This window comes from Antedon bifida, chromosome 10 (assembly GCF_963402885.1).
Source record: "Antedon bifida chromosome 10, ecAntBifi1.1, whole genome shotgun sequence".
Lineage (NCBI taxonomy): Eukaryota > Metazoa > Echinodermata > Crinoidea > Comatulida > Antedonidae > Antedon > Antedon bifida.
The window spans coordinates 11,672,046-11,689,796 of NC_136235.1; the positions used below are offsets into that span (position 1 = coordinate 11,672,046).

Here is a 17,751-nt window from a genome sequence, read left to right on the forward strand (position 1 = left end):
AGTGACTTAATAATTATTTAAAAAATGTAATACAAGGTCATGTACATGATATTGATTATTGTTATAACTTCAAGTTTCGATCTTTCTAAAACTAAGCTTTTTTTTTGTCTTGGAATTTTAAACCCGCAATGATAGACTTTTACATCCGTTTACATGAATGGAACAGGACCGACGATTCTACAGGGAAGAGATCATTATAGTTTCTCTCTTCACTGTTAACCGTTTTGTACTTCGGAGAGCATGACTCTGTTTAACATGGTCATCATCAAGCAAAACATCTCGAATGTATCATATTTTACCAAAGTTGATTTATATTTTTGATGATAATTAATTAATATAGGTCTGGATGCTAGGCACTAACTATGATCTGAAGGTCATGGGTTCGATTTCTTAACTCATAAAGTTTCTCAAATATAGATTTGTGGCTCTACAGATTATTTAGTAACATTTTTTTTTCATTTCAATATCAAATATATTTGATTCCCTAACGCTGAAATTAGTTATTACTCCCGCAAGAACAATCATGCATAAAGTTGTGTGCGTAATAATAAATATGGAAAATTAACAAAACATGAACATTTAAAATAAAAGCATAATTAACATCAACCTTTTCATGTAATATGTACAATTAGAATATATATTTTATTTATGTAATCAATAATTATTATGTAAACTAACTAAACGCACAATCATAGATTTATGGCAAAAAATGTGACAAATCTGTCACTTTTTAACAATATCTGCTTGTATGAAAACGCGTTGCAAATTGTTGTTGTCATTGATTATTATCAGTCTCCGACCAGAAGCCACTGATCAACTAGGTGGAATTTTACTAATTTCAGGCGAGTTATTTTCTTCTTGTATTTTTTAATAAGTCATACAATTGTTTCATTTTCTCTAAATGTTGTCTTATTTTTTTGAGAGGAAGAATAAAAAGACAATTATTTTGTAATAACCAAATTGGGTGTAATTCCTATATTAGTCGAGACTAGATTAGATCGTATTTAGGGCCTACTATTGAACACACTGCTAAACACAATATTGTTGTATATTGAGGAAGATCTATGTAGGCCTAATACAAAATTAATTAAATGTAGATATAAAAAAATAATTAGGCCTACACATTTCAACATGGCTACAACTACTAATTTCAATCTTGTACCTGGTTGATTTATATGAATTCGGTGTTATATAGATAATTAACCCTAGACAATGAAACCAATCTTCCATGAGTTTGTTGGACTCTCTAGTACAATATCTGCCACAATAACATAGATGATCTTGTTATTTCAACAGGGATGAATGAAGCGAAGGTATGCTGGGACTAAAAAGACCTACATATGGCCGAACACCACACTAAAAACTTCTCTTTGGCAGTTATTTGTCTAACAGCAACTGTAACACTGACACTTATGGCATACAGTTTCAGCAGCGAAAGTAAGAATATAATTATGTTATAGCTTCCATATTAAACACGTAATGATATAATTTTGCTTTTTTACAATTTTATTTTTAAAAAAGAATCTCTATGATTAATATTGTGGATGTTAAAAATACATTTCTGTTGACGATAAATCAATATACAACAAGGCCAACAGCCATAAGTCGCGTGCTAAGCATAGTGATACCAGACCGACCGACCGACCGACCGCCCGACCGACATAGTGAACTATAGAGTCGCGTCCACGCGACTAAAAATATCATATATAAGAAAAAAGTTTATTATTATGATATCTTTCAAATTATGTGAATGCTTAAACAATTTCAGAATTTACACCAGATTGGGAGACAGGGAACAGTGTTGGCTCTTCATAGACTATGTGTTCTATCACATATCACACATTTATTTTAATACTTAGGGCATGTATTCTTAAAGTTCATAAATATAGCCTTCTCCACCACTCTCTTGAATTTTCTTATTTTAAAGTGCTTAAGGCCATTAAGAGGATGTCTTAAAAGACACAAAATAAATATATATTTAAAAAAACACAGAAACAAAAAGAAGACGAAAAACAACAGGCAGAAAGGCAAAAAAAAAAACGGTTGAAATGTTTAAAATTAATAAGGGTAAACGAACGGTCTGTATTTAGTAACTAGCAAATGACAACTGATGGTTAAAAATTGAGTGAATGTTTTAAAGGCACTAATACTTAAATAGAAAATTATAATAGTGTATACATTAGGAGCTGGATCATGATTCCATTATGAAATAATGAAAATTAAAACAAATTCTTATAATAAAACGTCATGGCGGCCGAATATTTTGAAATAGCCGGTACGCATAGGCCTATTGTGAATTTTTAGGACATCATCTGGGAACAAAAGTTATTTATACGTAAAATATTCATAGTATAACAATAACGTTCTGTATCTCTATTTATCTAGAAGAGTATTTGCGACTTATACACACACGAGCCTTCTACAATCTAGCTAAGATGATATCATGCACGACCAACCTCAGCAGTTATGCTGTGTTTGAAGACTATCATGACTACGGTTGCTGGTGTGGTCTTGGCGGCGGTGGAAGTATAGTTGATGATTCAGACATGTAAGCTCTCTCCATACCTTTCTTCTTTCTTCGGTTGTTAGGTTCCATTATTCAATGTGACGCTCTACGTCATGGAAAGCAGAAAGTTGTGTTGACTTTGCCTTTTAAAATAATACTAAGGCGTATTTAGGTGAAAGGCACGAGTTGATGCACTTGCGCAATGTTTTATAAGAATGAAAATTGTTAATCATTCCAATTGTGGTTTATTCTAAAGTTATTCAAATGTAGAACTACGTCAAAGCATGGAGGAATATGTCCTGCATAATCAAAGCGTCAGTAATGATGATTAATTAAAGAATGCAATATTTTATCAATTGACATTTAAAATAATACAACTGTAAAAATTCCATTTCGTCAATTTAAATGTCATTTAAGTTATGTACTGTATGCTTACTTTTACTGTACATTATCAGTCAATAGTTCTTCTATTTTAGGGGATCCTCTTTTAGTATCTCTGTCATAAATAAAATGTGTGTTTTACTTATGTTTTAACCTAAAGTTATTTGCATAAACTACTCAGTCAATTAAATTTAAATACATCAATAACTATAGATATACATTAACATTTTTAATGTAGTATAAAAACAGTATTATAGTTGTATAGTAATTGTAAACACATGTTAATTTAAACAATAGAAACAATATTTGTTTTGTTTTAAAGTTGATGCATGATCAGAAAATTTCTGCCTGGAGAATTTTTGTAGTTTCATTTCAAGTTTCAAGTTTATTGTACAAAATACAATATAATAATACAGAACATAAATTAATAAAATACAATTGTGTGTGGATGACGCATTAAGCCAAGGCTTTAAGTTTGGTCCTCCAGATAAGTAAATATATATTTGATTATTTAATTTAAGTGAGAGAAAAAAAACACCTTCTTCTTTCGTCAAATTGACAAATAAAAAAGCACAAAAAGGAAAAAAAAGAACAGTCTAAAGGCAATAATTACTAATGTTCTAAATAGTTTGAAATAAGTACTTGTTTGTATTTTTTTTTTAAATGCATTTATGATGGGTATTGCTTTTCGATTGAGTGGTAAGTTATTCCATATATAAGGTACATTGTAAATAAAAGATGTTCTTCTAAGTAAAATAGTATGCTTTTCGTATAATAGGTTTTTTGCAGTTGAAGATCTGGTGTTGTAAGAATTATTAACATTTTGAAAATAGGAGTAAAATTGAGTTGGTAATTTATTATGATTTAGTCGGAACATGAATAATGCTGTTTGTAGTTATATATCAAATATATTTAAAGTATTGAGAGATTGTAATGTTTACAAGGATTAACACCACCCTTTATTTGATAACATTTGTGTAAGGTTGGCAGGAAAAATGCACAATTAATGACAATGGCCGCTGTTGACAGCAAAGGCACCTTTGTGGAGAAATTGAGTAGGTTACCAACAATCAGCGTCTGTCGAGGCGGTGGCAGACGACAAACGTGCTTTGGTAAAAATGGGGCGGTGGTTGGTAAACATTTCCAGCCGTCATTGTCTTTGTGACCGATGACGTGAAACCTACCTTAAATAAAAGTAGTCATACATTGAACAGGCTATCTGAGTTTACACTGCCAATAACTAGTTCCCTTGTTCAGATGTTCAAATGACTACGGTACATAATTATTAATAAATATTTGTTTAAACCACTAGGCCTCTATGTGTTGATATGAAGGTCCCTATCTATTCAAATAATAATGTTTAACAAAATGTGTGTCCATGACGTAATATGGACAGTTTACATATGGCGTGCACAATTAAAATGCTGAATGCAGAAAATACTCAATAATTATTATCTGTTCATTCAGAGTATAATTATGTATGTGCGTTATGCGACAACATCCTGCTGACATTCCAATCCACAACAGTTAGATATTAATTTACACCTAACCAAAAATAATCGATGTCACACAGGTATCCCATGTGCTATTAGCAGACACGATACATAATGTATATTGTCGCTAGACATGATATCGTGTGTCAATAAAGTAAAAAAAGTCCTACTTTAATTTTGTGTTGTTTATAGGTGCTGTTACCAACATGATGACTGTTATTCGAATGCATCCTGCCCTCTTGATGTCACCAGATACATACTTAGTTACAATTACAAACTTCTATGCGAAAGTACAAACACATCTCTTATAACATGCAGTAAGTATAATACAGAGGCAGCTCTTATTAATTACCATATGATTTTAGATCTTTCTTCTTTAGGAGAAATCGGTTGAACATTTCCTGTCCAGCTGTCAGCACATAGCACCACGAAATAGGAAATAAGAAAATCAATAAAATGAATAATTGCGCATAATTATCATTGAAATAGTAGTAGTCTTTGGAAAACATATTTTAACCGAAATACATTCATTTTTTGTAAAAGGCACTATACATTAATTAAGATAATTTCCTTCTAACAATACCTTATTGAATAATGTATTTATAAAAAAAAAACATATATCAAAAAATGATGAACGATCAATGTAGTTGGTCAACCCAAACTAGAAAGATAAATAGTAAATAATTATTTACACCCGCCCATCAAATGAATACGCAACACGCGTAATTATATTCCGGTTCCATTATAACTGTATTATATGCTTTAACTTTAGTTACGAATTCATTATTCTTGACAATAGCAATTGCTATTATTTTAAAGATTTATCTATTCGTCTATTTGACAATGTCCTACCATGGAGAATAATTTATTTCTCCATGTTCATACACAATGTATTATTGCGCCGCTCCTTTAGACAGTTATATTCAAGAGAACGCAATCATTAGGAAACAGTTACCATGCGGTAGCTTATAGTTGACTACGGCTAAACAAGGCCAACAGCCATTAAGTCGCGTGCTACAATGCATAGTGATACCGGACCGACAGACAGACCGACCGACATAGTGAACTATAGAGTCGCGTCCACGCGACTAAAAATGGGTATTTGGAAACTCGGACTGCGCACACCCAAAAGCACGTCTGGGAAAAGGGAGTCTATGAAAACAGTTGCTGATAATTAATATTGAGATGCATGTAGACAGTAGTTATCATGAGATGAGCGGCGTTTTTTGTAAGAAATATTTCTTGCTTTTATTATAGAATCTTCAAGCTGGTTTCAACTGTTTCCATCATGCGCAGAAGCTATCTGCACATGTGACCTTGTGATAGCTGAATGCCTCGCAAAAACACGACCCTCATACAATTCGACTTATACAAATATGGATAGGGAAGTTTGCGACGATAGTGATGGCGACAGACTTTGAGATGAACACACTGATAATGGAATAAGTTTTTTCAAAGCTACATAAGAAATGGTGGTGGGACAGAGTTACGAGACCAATTCACTTTACGGCAACATTTTTGATGTAATGATAAAGATAGGGATATGTACAGTTTTCAGACGAATAATTCGACTTATAGGCCATGCAGTATACAGTAATAGTGTTGTGATAATATACACAATTTATTTTTATACTATCATTTGCTTCTTCCAATGCGATATTTCTCGATCCATGGAGACGGTTTGAAACATTTTTGATCAGAGAGGAAAACAATTTTATTATTAGGCTGCTATAATAGCGCCCTAAAGTTAACGTATTTTGCCATTAGTAACCTATTTTGCCAAAGCATAGCGCCCTCAGTTTGACGTATTTTCTCAAAGTTACCGTTTATTTTGGCATTGTAACAAACTGTAACTCCAAATATGATTAAATAGATATGAATCTCGGCATTATTAAAAGACAGGAAAACTGGATCAAACGATCGGAAATGTAACACTTATAAATCAAATCGATCTAAATAAAAGCCCTAAACATTTTGCGATCATGCTTTGAATATCAAATGAATAAGCGAGTGAAAAATAGCTGGTACAACTCTGAACGACCACTATGGGAATGCGAGAATATATGCAACAACACTTCACTATAAATGATACATGTAAGTGTAAACAATTAAAGTTGATGAAGTATAATTAATTATATAATAAAAACGATATAAGTACACGCGTGGTAAAGTGCTACCACCGTTTACATATTTATTAAAACTGTCCATAACAAAACCATCATCCACAATCTGTCAGACAGGTACAGTACTGTACAATTATGGAAAACAATTACATTTTTGAAATGTTGTCATATCAATCGCATGCAGTTTTCTTTTTTTTTTTAACGAAAATATAAATACCAAGAGAAGCACCCGGTAATAGGACAGAAAAACCAAGATATACTAAATACTCTTTTTCTTCAGGGATCATTATTCGACTGCAGTAACTACAATGTTTACTTAAACAATGGAAGAGGTTTGTTCGTTTCTATGTAAGAAGCAGTCACTAAAGAAACAGTTGCTTGAACAAAAGCTTCCTTACATAAGCAGGTTAAGAAATAACGAAAATTTAGTTACTGCAGCAACTATGATAATTTTGACATGGACCCTTAACGGTCTGGTCACAGCGTAGTGTATACAATACATTGCTAAAAAACCCAAAACACATAAGATCAATATAGAATTAAATAAAAACACAAAGTAGGATACAAATAGTCATACTTAAATAATATGTTAATACGAAATTTTCTCCCATATCTGTATACGGCGCATTACCTGTATACATAATTGGATTTAACAAATAGTGCGATGACGTATCATAGCATATAATTTATATAAATTCAGAAAATTTTGAATGCAAGAACATAAACAGCACATCATCACCATTAATATCAAATACATATAGAGTAAATACAATAGTATACCACGCATAATACAATAGGCCTACAATTTAAAAAACAATAAAACACACAGTACCCGTAAAAATAATAAAACAACTTGAATTGATATTACAACAAATTACAAATGAAAGTACACAGCTCACTTCTTTAGGTGAATTAAGTTTTTGTGACCACAGTGTTTACAAAAACTTTGTCAATATAAAACACATTCACAAATCATTTATTTAATTAACGTTATACGTTTCAAATTAATAAGAAAATATTGTAATTTTATATTGTTGTATTATGTGGGGATACAACACTGAGAATTAGGTTTTGTCACACCCCAAACTGGGGTTTGTTTTGATTCAATGACCTTTATTAACTATTGTCAAAATCATTTTCTATAACGGCAACTAATTATTGACTATTGCAATAAATACAAACTTCTTTAAAATTAAACCTTAATTATTTAACAATACGTATAAAACATTTTGAAACAATTAATGTAGTGTTATTCTGTACAATGTTTTACCACGGCAAAACATTTCAGCAATTACTAGTTTAACAATATCAACTTGGTATCTTCAAAATATTACACAATTTATTGCTAACTGTTGATAACTGTTAGTTGACAATAAACACAGTGTAATAACTACATTGGCACAAGCACCAACAATTCATGTTCAGGCTTTCATACTTCATAATCAATCAATCAATACCAGCATTATTAAAATCCACCAAAACCTGTTACAAAGGACACTTTCAAAACATTTAATTTTACTGAGGGTTACCCTTACGAGTGTGCTTCCGAACAAAATGGCGTCTTAGATGTGCAGAGAACAAGTATCTCATTGGACATATTTTACATTTATGTGGATACTTGTCTGGGTGTTGCTTCCGATGCAGTAACAGTTCTCGTTGCGTCTTGAACCTCAGAGAGCAGTGTGAACATTCATTCGGTTTCAAGTGTTCAATCTCTTCATGCTCGGCAAACTCCTCCAATGTTGGAAATTCCTTATAGCAACGGCCACATGAGTAACTGCTATTGTCTAGAACTTGGTCTGCACTAGATTCAACTTTTAGATTACTCGGTGATGTTGCTATATTAGATTTAATATTTTGTACATCTGCTTCCTCCGTAATAGTTATTTTATCATTGCTCTTACGATCCTTTCCAGTGGGTTTAGAAGCATGCGCACTGAGGGTATGGCGTTTGAGATAACCAGACACTCTAAAGCCCCGGCCGCATATATTGCATATGTGCTGCCGAATTTGTTGGCACCTCTGAGTGTGTTCATCAAAGTCACTGATTGATTGAAAGTTAAATCCACAAAGTGTACAGCTGTGAACAATCTTACATCGATTTAGCCTTGTGTGTTTCTTTAAAGTAGCCAGACTGCTGAAACTATTGCCACATGTTTGACAAATCCGTCGTTTCTTGACCTTGTTACTGGTTGATTGCATCTTCCGAATTACGTCCTTATGAAATGTTTTTGGTTTTTTAACACACGTAATTCGATGTTTACCTAAACCAGAGTTCCTTAAGAATGTTTTCCCACATACACCACACTGGAAGTGTTTCTTTCTATCGTGATCCTCCTCCTGTTTATGTTTAACCACATCAGCTCCTTCAGCAAACGTTGTTCCATTTTTTTCACCAGAGAAAACCTTCAATTGAAACTCTGGGCAACAAACATAATCATGTTCAACCAGCTTTTCTTCGTTATCAAAAGATGTGCCACACTTACGACATATGAACAGATCATCTGTCATCTCAGATTTATGAACATCCATTTTGTTTGGTTCAGTTTTACTTGTGTCAACTCTAGTAATGGCTTGCTTTTTTTTACGGGCCCTGCCAGCACAGTTTCTGACATGACTTCCTAAATAATAATGTTTGTCAAATCGCATCAAACAATATTTACATCCATATTTTTTCTTACTTGTTGATGGCCCAGAACCTATAGGAGGATATCTGTCACCAGCAATGTTTGGCATACATGTTAATCCATGTGCGTTGAGTCCTTTCATCTTCTTAAATGTCTTTCCACAGATTTTACAAGAATAACCCGAACCATCACTCCGAGGATTAGAAAATTCTGAACTTTCAGGTTCACTTGTAATATCTGGCATACAAAAACGCTGGTGCATCCTAATACCTTTGAGACGTGTAAAAGACCGGCAGCAACCTGAGCAATTAAAAATTTTGCCTTTTCTTGCTGTAGGCTTTATCCCATCTTCTGATAGAGCTTTTCTTTGTTGCACAGTGCAAACCATCTTATGCGCAATAAGAGTACTGCGTTTTGCAAAGACTCTAAAGCACTCAGCACATTTGAGAGGACCAGGAGTATTATTTTTAAGCTTGTGGAAGACAGATCTTTTACGACAATACACCTTGTGGTTGCCTAATCCCCGTAATGTATGGAATCTTTTCCCACACTTATTACACTTAAACTTTAATGCTGGCTGGGCAATGGTTTCTTCCTTGGACTCATCAATATTTTCATTTGTTTTGTTTTCACTACTTAATTTAGTATTCTCAGAGGAGCCTGGATTTTTGTTAAAATTCTGCATGACATTTACATCAATTGGATTTCCAGAATTCTTTCTTCCTTTACACTTGATTCGATGACTTCTAAACAATGTGTATGTTTTGAATTTCTGAGAGCATATGCTGCAACCATACATCTTTGTGTTTGAAGTAACAGTGAATACAACTGCTCTACCCAAGGCTGGACAATGGTTGACATGTCGCGATAGACCCTTTAAACAAACAAATGATCGTTTACAGGCGAGGCAAACATTCAACTTAAGTTTCCTAAGCTTACTTTCTTCATTTTCCACAGGATGCGAACTCTTCAAGTGGCCCTTTAAAAGACTACAGCTAACAAAATCTTTTCCGCAAAGACCACATCCATAATATGAAGACTTGCGTTCATCATTTGAAATCTTAGTGCCATCACAAGATTGTTCATGTGCCAACAACACTTTGTGGCTAGAAAAACCTACCTTGCAGAATTGACAGTAGACTGGCTGTTTTTTCATTCTATAAATCATTGATTTATTATATGTACCCATCTTGCATAATGTTACATGTCTTGTGTGTTGTGATCGACCATAGAATCCTCGATGACATACGGGGCAGATAAGAGTTGGTTTTTCTTTGTAACTATTTAGCATACACTTATGATGTTTTAGCACCGAAGAATCTCGAAATGATTTCTTGCATGTGGAGCAAGAATGTGGATATTGCTTGTGAGACATCATATGATTCTTAAGATGGCATCTTAATTTGAAAGATTGAAAACACTCACTGCATTTATGCGGTCTATCTGTATGTTCTTGTTCCATGTGCCTTTTAAGTGCATTACTTGATTGGAGTGGCAGAAAGCATTCCAGGCATTTGTACTTCTCTGTAGAAGCAGGACAAATTGATGATTTATAATCTTTCGGTAGGCCGATTTTGCATAACTTTACATGTTTGATGAACTGGCTGTGTACTGAAAATGTGTAGCCACAGTAGTAGCAGACAAGAGACTCTCTTTCAGATGCGGCAGTTGACTCGATTATTTCTTTATGCCTGCCTTTTATGTGTTTCATAAGCTTTGATCGGGATTGAAATTTAAAACTACAAAACTGGCAGGCAAAGGGTTTATCAGAAAGATGCTGGTATTCATGTGTATCCAAATATGATTTACTTCTGAACTCTTTCATACAGAAGCGACAGTTTTGCATATACTTTCCACCATGCTTTAACCTATGATGTGCCCGTAAGCTACCCAGTTTAGTAAAGCCAGTTCCACAAATGAAACAAGGAAACGCTCTACCTACTTCTGAGCTATGAAACATTTTGAAATGTTCAGCCAAATCAGACTGGCCTTCGAAACAAACAGAACAGACTTTACAAATAGCTAGTTTCTGATTGTTAGTGTGCATCTCTTCATGTTTTTGTAAGGATCCTTTCTGAATAAAAACGCGCCCGCAGTAGGTACACCTATACCGGCCTAAATCTTCCATATGTGTGTTTTCGTGTTTCATCAAGGCACTTCTTTGAGCAAACTGTGCACCACACTGTACACACATGTAAGGCTCATTTCCACGGACGGTTTTTCCTGGTGGACAGGTTCCTTTGTAATGCACTGGTTCTGTACGATTACGTGGTTCATAGTTCAAAGATTTCTCAATCAATTCTATTTGGTTTTGTTGGAGATACTCAGTAAGATCAAAACTAAGTTCTTCATCTAAAAAAAGAAATAAAACACAATAATACTGATTTAAAATATACAAAATAATCATTTACATGAAAATTCATATTTATAGCATATATATTTGTGTTCTGGGTAATCTTAATGCTCTGTTGTGATACTGTACATGTATAGAAGAGGATTAAATGAAATAGGAAGAGCATTTGATTCCCACACAATTTGTGTATCTGGTTGTTTAATCATGATTGGGTTTCATGAAAGAAAAAAAGATGATTATGATAGTTAAAATCATTATTTCTTACCATTACCAAGAATTTCTGAACTATCTTTCAATTCAGTAGCAGTACTTTGGTTCACCAGCTGACTTTTGTCATTATTCTGTGTAGTAATATGAACTGGCTGTGATAGAGCTTCTTCTTCATTAGTACAATCAGAGTTGACAATTTCAACATTAGAATGGGACACAAGAAGCTGTTCAGATTTTTTTATTGTTCTCAGTGTGCGAAAGAAAATGCTGCCGTCGTAAAAGACAGCCTCGAGATTGGTCTCTTTTCGATTTCTACCACCATTAACAAATATCATCCAGTTACACATACGCTCATTAAACTGGTTTTCAAGATCTTCTGAAGTTTTTGATGCCTGGAAATCCTGTAAGCAAATAGTATTAAATAATATGTTTTTTAATTTTTTTTTCTTTATTTATCTATACTGTACTTTAAACAAACATACAACATTATACAAGGTTGAAACTTTATACAGTACTAATACTAATAGATAGTGTGTTTAAATGATGTTCTATGTATGTTTTTAAACTTAGTAGAGCTAGAACCCTACTGTATATTTATATAGAAGAGAAATAAGTGCATTTCATTCCCAGAAAATGTGTGTATCTGGTTGTTTAATTTTTTAATTAATACTTTTAAGACTAATTTTTAAAAACCATGCATTATCACTAAGATATTCAGTAAATCTAGTTCTTACCTTCCATTCTTCTATTGCTATACCATCTGGGCCTTCATAAGGACCAAATACACAGCCTTTCGAGAAGATGTTTTGGGCCCAGACACCTGTTCTTGTGACATGAGTTTCAGTAGGCTCAATTGTTAAACCATCTGGGAGTGTACGACGAGCACGGTTGTAAATACCTTTAACAAAGTTCCTATCCTTGATATGTTGTACAGCTGATAAAACAAGCAGAGTATTTCTCGCATCACCAGATGCTGTGAAAATAAAATTACATATTTTTGGCATTTTGGCAAGAAATTGAATATGCTAAAAATACTACAATCCAACCTCATAAATTCTTTTTTTTTCTTGAACGAGGTGAATTTCAGCTTTTAATAAATTAAATCTCTTTATTTGTATTACTGTTTTGAATGTAAAACACATATTATTGTCATATAGTCATTACATAATTTAGAAAACTCCTTACCGGAAACAATTTTTTGAACCATTCTTTATACTGTCACCATACTGCACCAGTCCTATCTAAATCAAATATACAGAAATACAAAATATTATTATAGTACTGTACACAATATTAAAAAAAAACATGAAAAATAATTAATAAAATCGGACTTTGAATAGGCGATTTTGCAGTTTTAATAAAGTAATTCATTTCCATAGGAAACAACTATTTTATTGTAGTATGCTCTGGAGGTGTTTCACTAACTAAAAATAGATAATAAAGAAATAAGTTATGCTTAGTTCTTTTCTGAGGATGTTTCTGATGGATTTCTGACACAAATCTTCTATGAGGAAAAAAAAATCAAAATTCTTAAAAATGAGGAAGGAAATCAATAAATTGTAGAACAAGTACTTTAAATACAGTATCAGTAAGTCTTTCAAATTTACCTTCAAACAAAAAATTTCCGTACTGCAAGTTTTATTTTTTATACTACTATTTTGAATTTATCTAGATATTATTTTCAGTTATTTAACTACTTAATTGTGGAATATCTCAGTGACTACAAGATCGAATACAGTAGGTGGGTTAAAATAAGTCTATTATAGGCCTATTTGTTTCTGGGTTCACCCCATTGATTTTGTATACATTTCTTTTAATATCTTTATTTTTACGAACACACGATTTATGATCGTGTGCCACCATTGCAAAGGTGTAGTTTCCATCGGATTACGGTCGAAGCGGCCGCCAACCAAAGCGGCCGCTAGTTCAATAACGGTAATTTGTATGGAACGCCGTGTGCGCTTTGATTGTCGTTGTTTTGTAATCTTTGATTGTCATTGTTTCGACATGTTTTCTTTACCTCGGACGTAAATAACAATCTAAATTATTATGTAATTTATTCTCTTTTTTTACAGATTGAATGTGATACGTTCTTTTAAACGAAATGGCGAATCGATGATTACTTACTTTAACTGTTCTAACCTGATATATATGTTTAATAAAGTCAATAAAATACATTGTGGTGTTTGTATTGTATATTAATATAATATATAATAAGCCAATTATTAAGAATAATATATATATATTTTCAATAAAGTATATCAAAATATATATACAGTATTTGTTATTGTATATTAATTAATTAGTAAAGTAACTACTGTACTGTTCTGTAGTAGTGTTCGCAATAATAATTACAATAACATGATGACATCAATTTATTTATTTAATATCCTAAATTATTTTATACCTTCAGATATATAAATATTGATCAATTTAAAATGAGTTTTAAATACTAAAATAAGATGCAAGTGTCTGTACGGTACGGTAATTAATTACGCGAATTTCTGCTAATAACTACACGGCCGGCCAGGAATAGTGCTGTTGAAGGTCGCGTTTTCGTCCCCATGTTGCTTTATTGAAAACACAAACAATGTATTACAATGGAATAACACTTAATGTATAACACACCCTATTACTAATCAATAAAAAAACAAGATTCGATAGTACAGTGTAAATGAGATATAAAGATTCGGCAATACCGTACGTAAATTATTATTGCAATACTGTATGAAGATTCGATAGTAAAGTAAATGAGATATAAAGATTCGGCAATACCGTACGTAAATTATTATTGCAATACTGTATGAAGATTCGATAGTAAAGTAAACGAGATATAAAGATTCGGCAACACCGTACGTAAATTATTATTTAGTTAGTTAATATTAAAATACAAATAAAATATACATTAATTTTTCGGCAGGCAAACTTAATTATTATAGAAATACAAAGATTCAATAGTACATGATTTGGCTTATATTTATTGGTTTGACCATACATACAGCTGTAACTCAACTCGCCATAGGCCATGGTGTTGACAACGACAATCAAAGATTAAAGCGCACATGGCGTTCCATACAAATGACGATATTAAACTGGCGGCCGCTTTGGTTGGCGGCCGCTTCGACCATACTCCGTTTCCATCAATTTATTTTTCAAAACCTCCTCCAAACCACTTTAACATCGACTGGAACTATAGTAACAGAAGACAATTCATAAAACATGTGAAAAACATCAATTATAATATATGCCTACTAGCCTAGCCCTATTGGATATTTCAGGTCACAGTGACAATGCAAACATTCAAGTCTAGGTACTGTAGTATAGTAGTAATAGGCCTATCGATAAGGCTAGACTGTATGTATAGCGTATAAACCATTGAATCAGCATTAAGAATGCATATCATTGCAAAGCTGACCTCCTAAATGGGCTGAAACGGCTAGGCTAAGGCCGAATCGTCTCGGTCCGAAACGTCCCTTTGTTGGCCTAATCGCCTTCCTACCAAAACAGCCTAGGCTAGGCTTAGCTGGTTCTATTTAATAGAGCCTAACTAGCCTACATAATATGAAACAAAGTGTAAACGGTATATTATAAGTTACCTTAGCTTGTCCTAAATCATCTAAATATTCAAACATATTGATTTATATAGAGATACATACCTTTATTGCATAATTTAATTTTGCTATTTCAAGCGCTTTCTTCAGAATCCGATGTGTGTGCTTTTTCATTATGCGTGAATAGCGCCACCAACCATGGAAATCAACAATCGTCCTCTTTCGTATAAACACCGAATAAACGGCACAAATTGTAAAAAAAAAACTTGTATTATTAGAGAGGATACACTAAAATGTGGGTGGCGCTCATATAAGCATACGTTCGTTCGAATTAATTACGAAATCGAAAGAAATTACTTGTGAAGCAAGTATTTTCATCTACTTAGTATAAAGTAAAATTACTTTAGAGCAGGGCAAACATTAATAATTAATTAATTATTGAATGACATTTTGTTTTTAAAAATAAATAAGTTTTAATTATTTCACATTTAAAAAATCACATAGGCCTATTGGTACGAGGTTTGATGACTTTTTCTAGGATTTCTGATTTTGGTTTGTACCATTCAAATTCCCGAATGTAGCATCAAAGATCATGTAGCATGTAGCCTAAACGTGTTCTGAAAAAAAACTCTACATTTTTTTATTCCGATTCGACTGTTCAACTAAAACGTCAACTCATCGACAGTAACTCAATTTCAGCAAATAGATATGCATCATTATAAGGAAGTTATATACAGTGTTGCAATAATAATATTATCACTTCCTTATTGTAATGCTTATAAAGTCTTATGTTATCTTTGTCATACATAACTATAATAATTATGCATATTATTACAATACAAAGAACTATAATAGGATACCTATATTATTTGAATAGATAGTATTCAAAGGCATAGTATAGTGTATAGTGGTACTAAATGGTGTCGTGGTTCATTGATATCTTTGCCGCTCATAACGAAGCTATACTGGGATTCAGTCAAAAAGGCGCGTACGCATGCGTTATATGCGCTACGCACTTAATTGTATTGCCATATGATGAAATATGACCTGAAATTTATGAGTACCAAATTATATTTCATTGTGATTCATGCTTGTGAAGATATGACTACAAACGTAATTTCCTTAAATCCTGCGTAGACCGCGTAATTTTTGATTGCGCACCGTGAAAAACATAACCACATCGAGTCCAGGCCATAAGGAATATACTCTAAAAAATTGACTTAGCTAGATGAAACATATATACAAGTTAGTGTTTACCGACCGACCGACTAACCGACCGACTAACCGACCGACCAACCGACCGATCAACCGACCGACATAGTGAGCTGTAGAGTCTAAAAAGACTAAAAAGGTGAATGTGGGAGAAGGGTTGTTACCTCGCCAGGAGACAAGAATTGCCGCAGATGTAGTTATTGACTGTACAATGTTTGACGCTTCGCACACGCACCCAAACCCAGTTTAGCTTTATTTTGAGCTGCGAAATGGATAAATGCACCAAGAACCAAGAGACGTGCTACTAGACTCGGGTGCAATATCACATTCTTTGTTTGCATATAAAAAGAACTTGTAGGCTATTCTAGTTAAGAATCGTAGTTTAGATAACTACTAAATTCGTTAAGCTCTTTAAAAAACGGTTGCAAATGAAAATTGGGCGCTAACCAAAACTGATTAAACATGTTAATACATTTAGATTTTAAATTGTCAAGAGCTGAAAGCGAAAGATATCAAAGAAAGAGAGTGAAAGAAAATAGTTTTTTCTTTTGTTATGGGTGTGGTAATGAATTTCCTTGTTTAGCAGATACTTGATGAGAGACCGCAATCGTTCAATTTCATTTCGCCACAATTATTTATCGACCAAGCACCTCATAGTTTTAAGTCGTGTAGATGTAAACCGCACCATTTTAAGGTATGTTATATTTCTTTTGCATTTTAAAATTAACCCTTAACCACCGTAGTTTCCAACCAGGCCAGTTGCCACAAGGTTTGCTACCACAATGCGTTTTCATTAAAATTGGATTCTGCCAAAATTTTTGTATATAGCTGTTTTGCTTTCATGTTATAGGTCTAGACTCAATTGTATTTTTAAAGTTATTTAATTACATTCTTGTTCATAACTTTCGTATAATTTAAGTCAGGTTTAGATATTGTAATTCAATTTTTTTAGTTAAACTTCGAAATAATAAAGCAGACAAATTTATTATAAATTAACCAGTTAAAGTCCGGACAAACTCACTGTAACTCGTACTACTTTTAGGCATCAGTTGTTCCTTTTAACTTGAGAAACTCAAAGATGGCGTTTTTTATCACTCATCGTGAACAGTGACTATATTCGTGGTTTTTTTAACTTTAAATTTAGTATTGTACACATGTTTCTCCCATGGGGGATGCGGAAACTTTTGGCGCTTGTTGCTGACGCAACCCCTTGACCGCTTGTTGTGTCGAATAAATAAATGAAAAAAAAGACATGTTAAACCGTATGTACTAATAATTCAATTAATTCAGTCATC

General features: G+C 33.1%; 2 protein-coding genes across 3 annotated transcripts; one reads left to right on the plus strand and one right to left on the minus strand.

The window, feature by feature from the left end:
• Window positions 1-1,299: 1,299 nt before the first annotated feature.
• Window positions 1,300-5,807, plus strand: LOC144854435 (acidic phospholipase A2 DE-II-like). Its single transcript, XM_078712393.1, has 4 exons — window positions 1,300-1,437; window positions 2,386-2,548; window positions 4,573-4,697; window positions 5,638-5,807. Exons 1-4 carry the CDS (start codon window positions 1,341-1,343, stop codon window positions 5,799-5,801), a joined length of 549 nt encoding a protein of 182 aa, XP_078568519.1. The 5' UTR covers window positions 1,300-1,340; the 3' UTR covers window positions 5,802-5,807.
• Window positions 5,808-6,531: 724 nt separating this feature from the next.
• Window positions 6,532-15,375, minus strand: LOC144853966 (uncharacterized). 2 transcript variants are annotated; one of them, XM_078711845.1, is made up of 5 exons: window positions 15,350-15,375; window positions 12,879-12,934; window positions 12,428-12,666; window positions 11,749-12,094; window positions 6,532-11,482 (listed from the first exon to the last, which is right to left on the minus strand). In XM_078711845.1, the coding sequence occupies exons 2-5, from the start codon at window positions 12,898-12,900 to the stop codon at window positions 8,019-8,021; spliced, it is 4,071 nt and encodes a 1,356-aa protein (XP_078567971.1). In that variant the 5' UTR covers window positions 12,901-12,934; window positions 15,350-15,375; the 3' UTR covers window positions 6,532-8,018. The 2 variants fall into 2 exon arrangements, with proteins under 2 accessions (XP_078567971.1, XP_078567972.1); XM_078711846.1 differs by lacking the exon at window positions 15,350-15,375 and having other exon boundaries at window positions 12,428-12,627; window positions 12,879-12,936.
• Window positions 15,376-17,751: the final 2,376 nt, after the last annotated feature.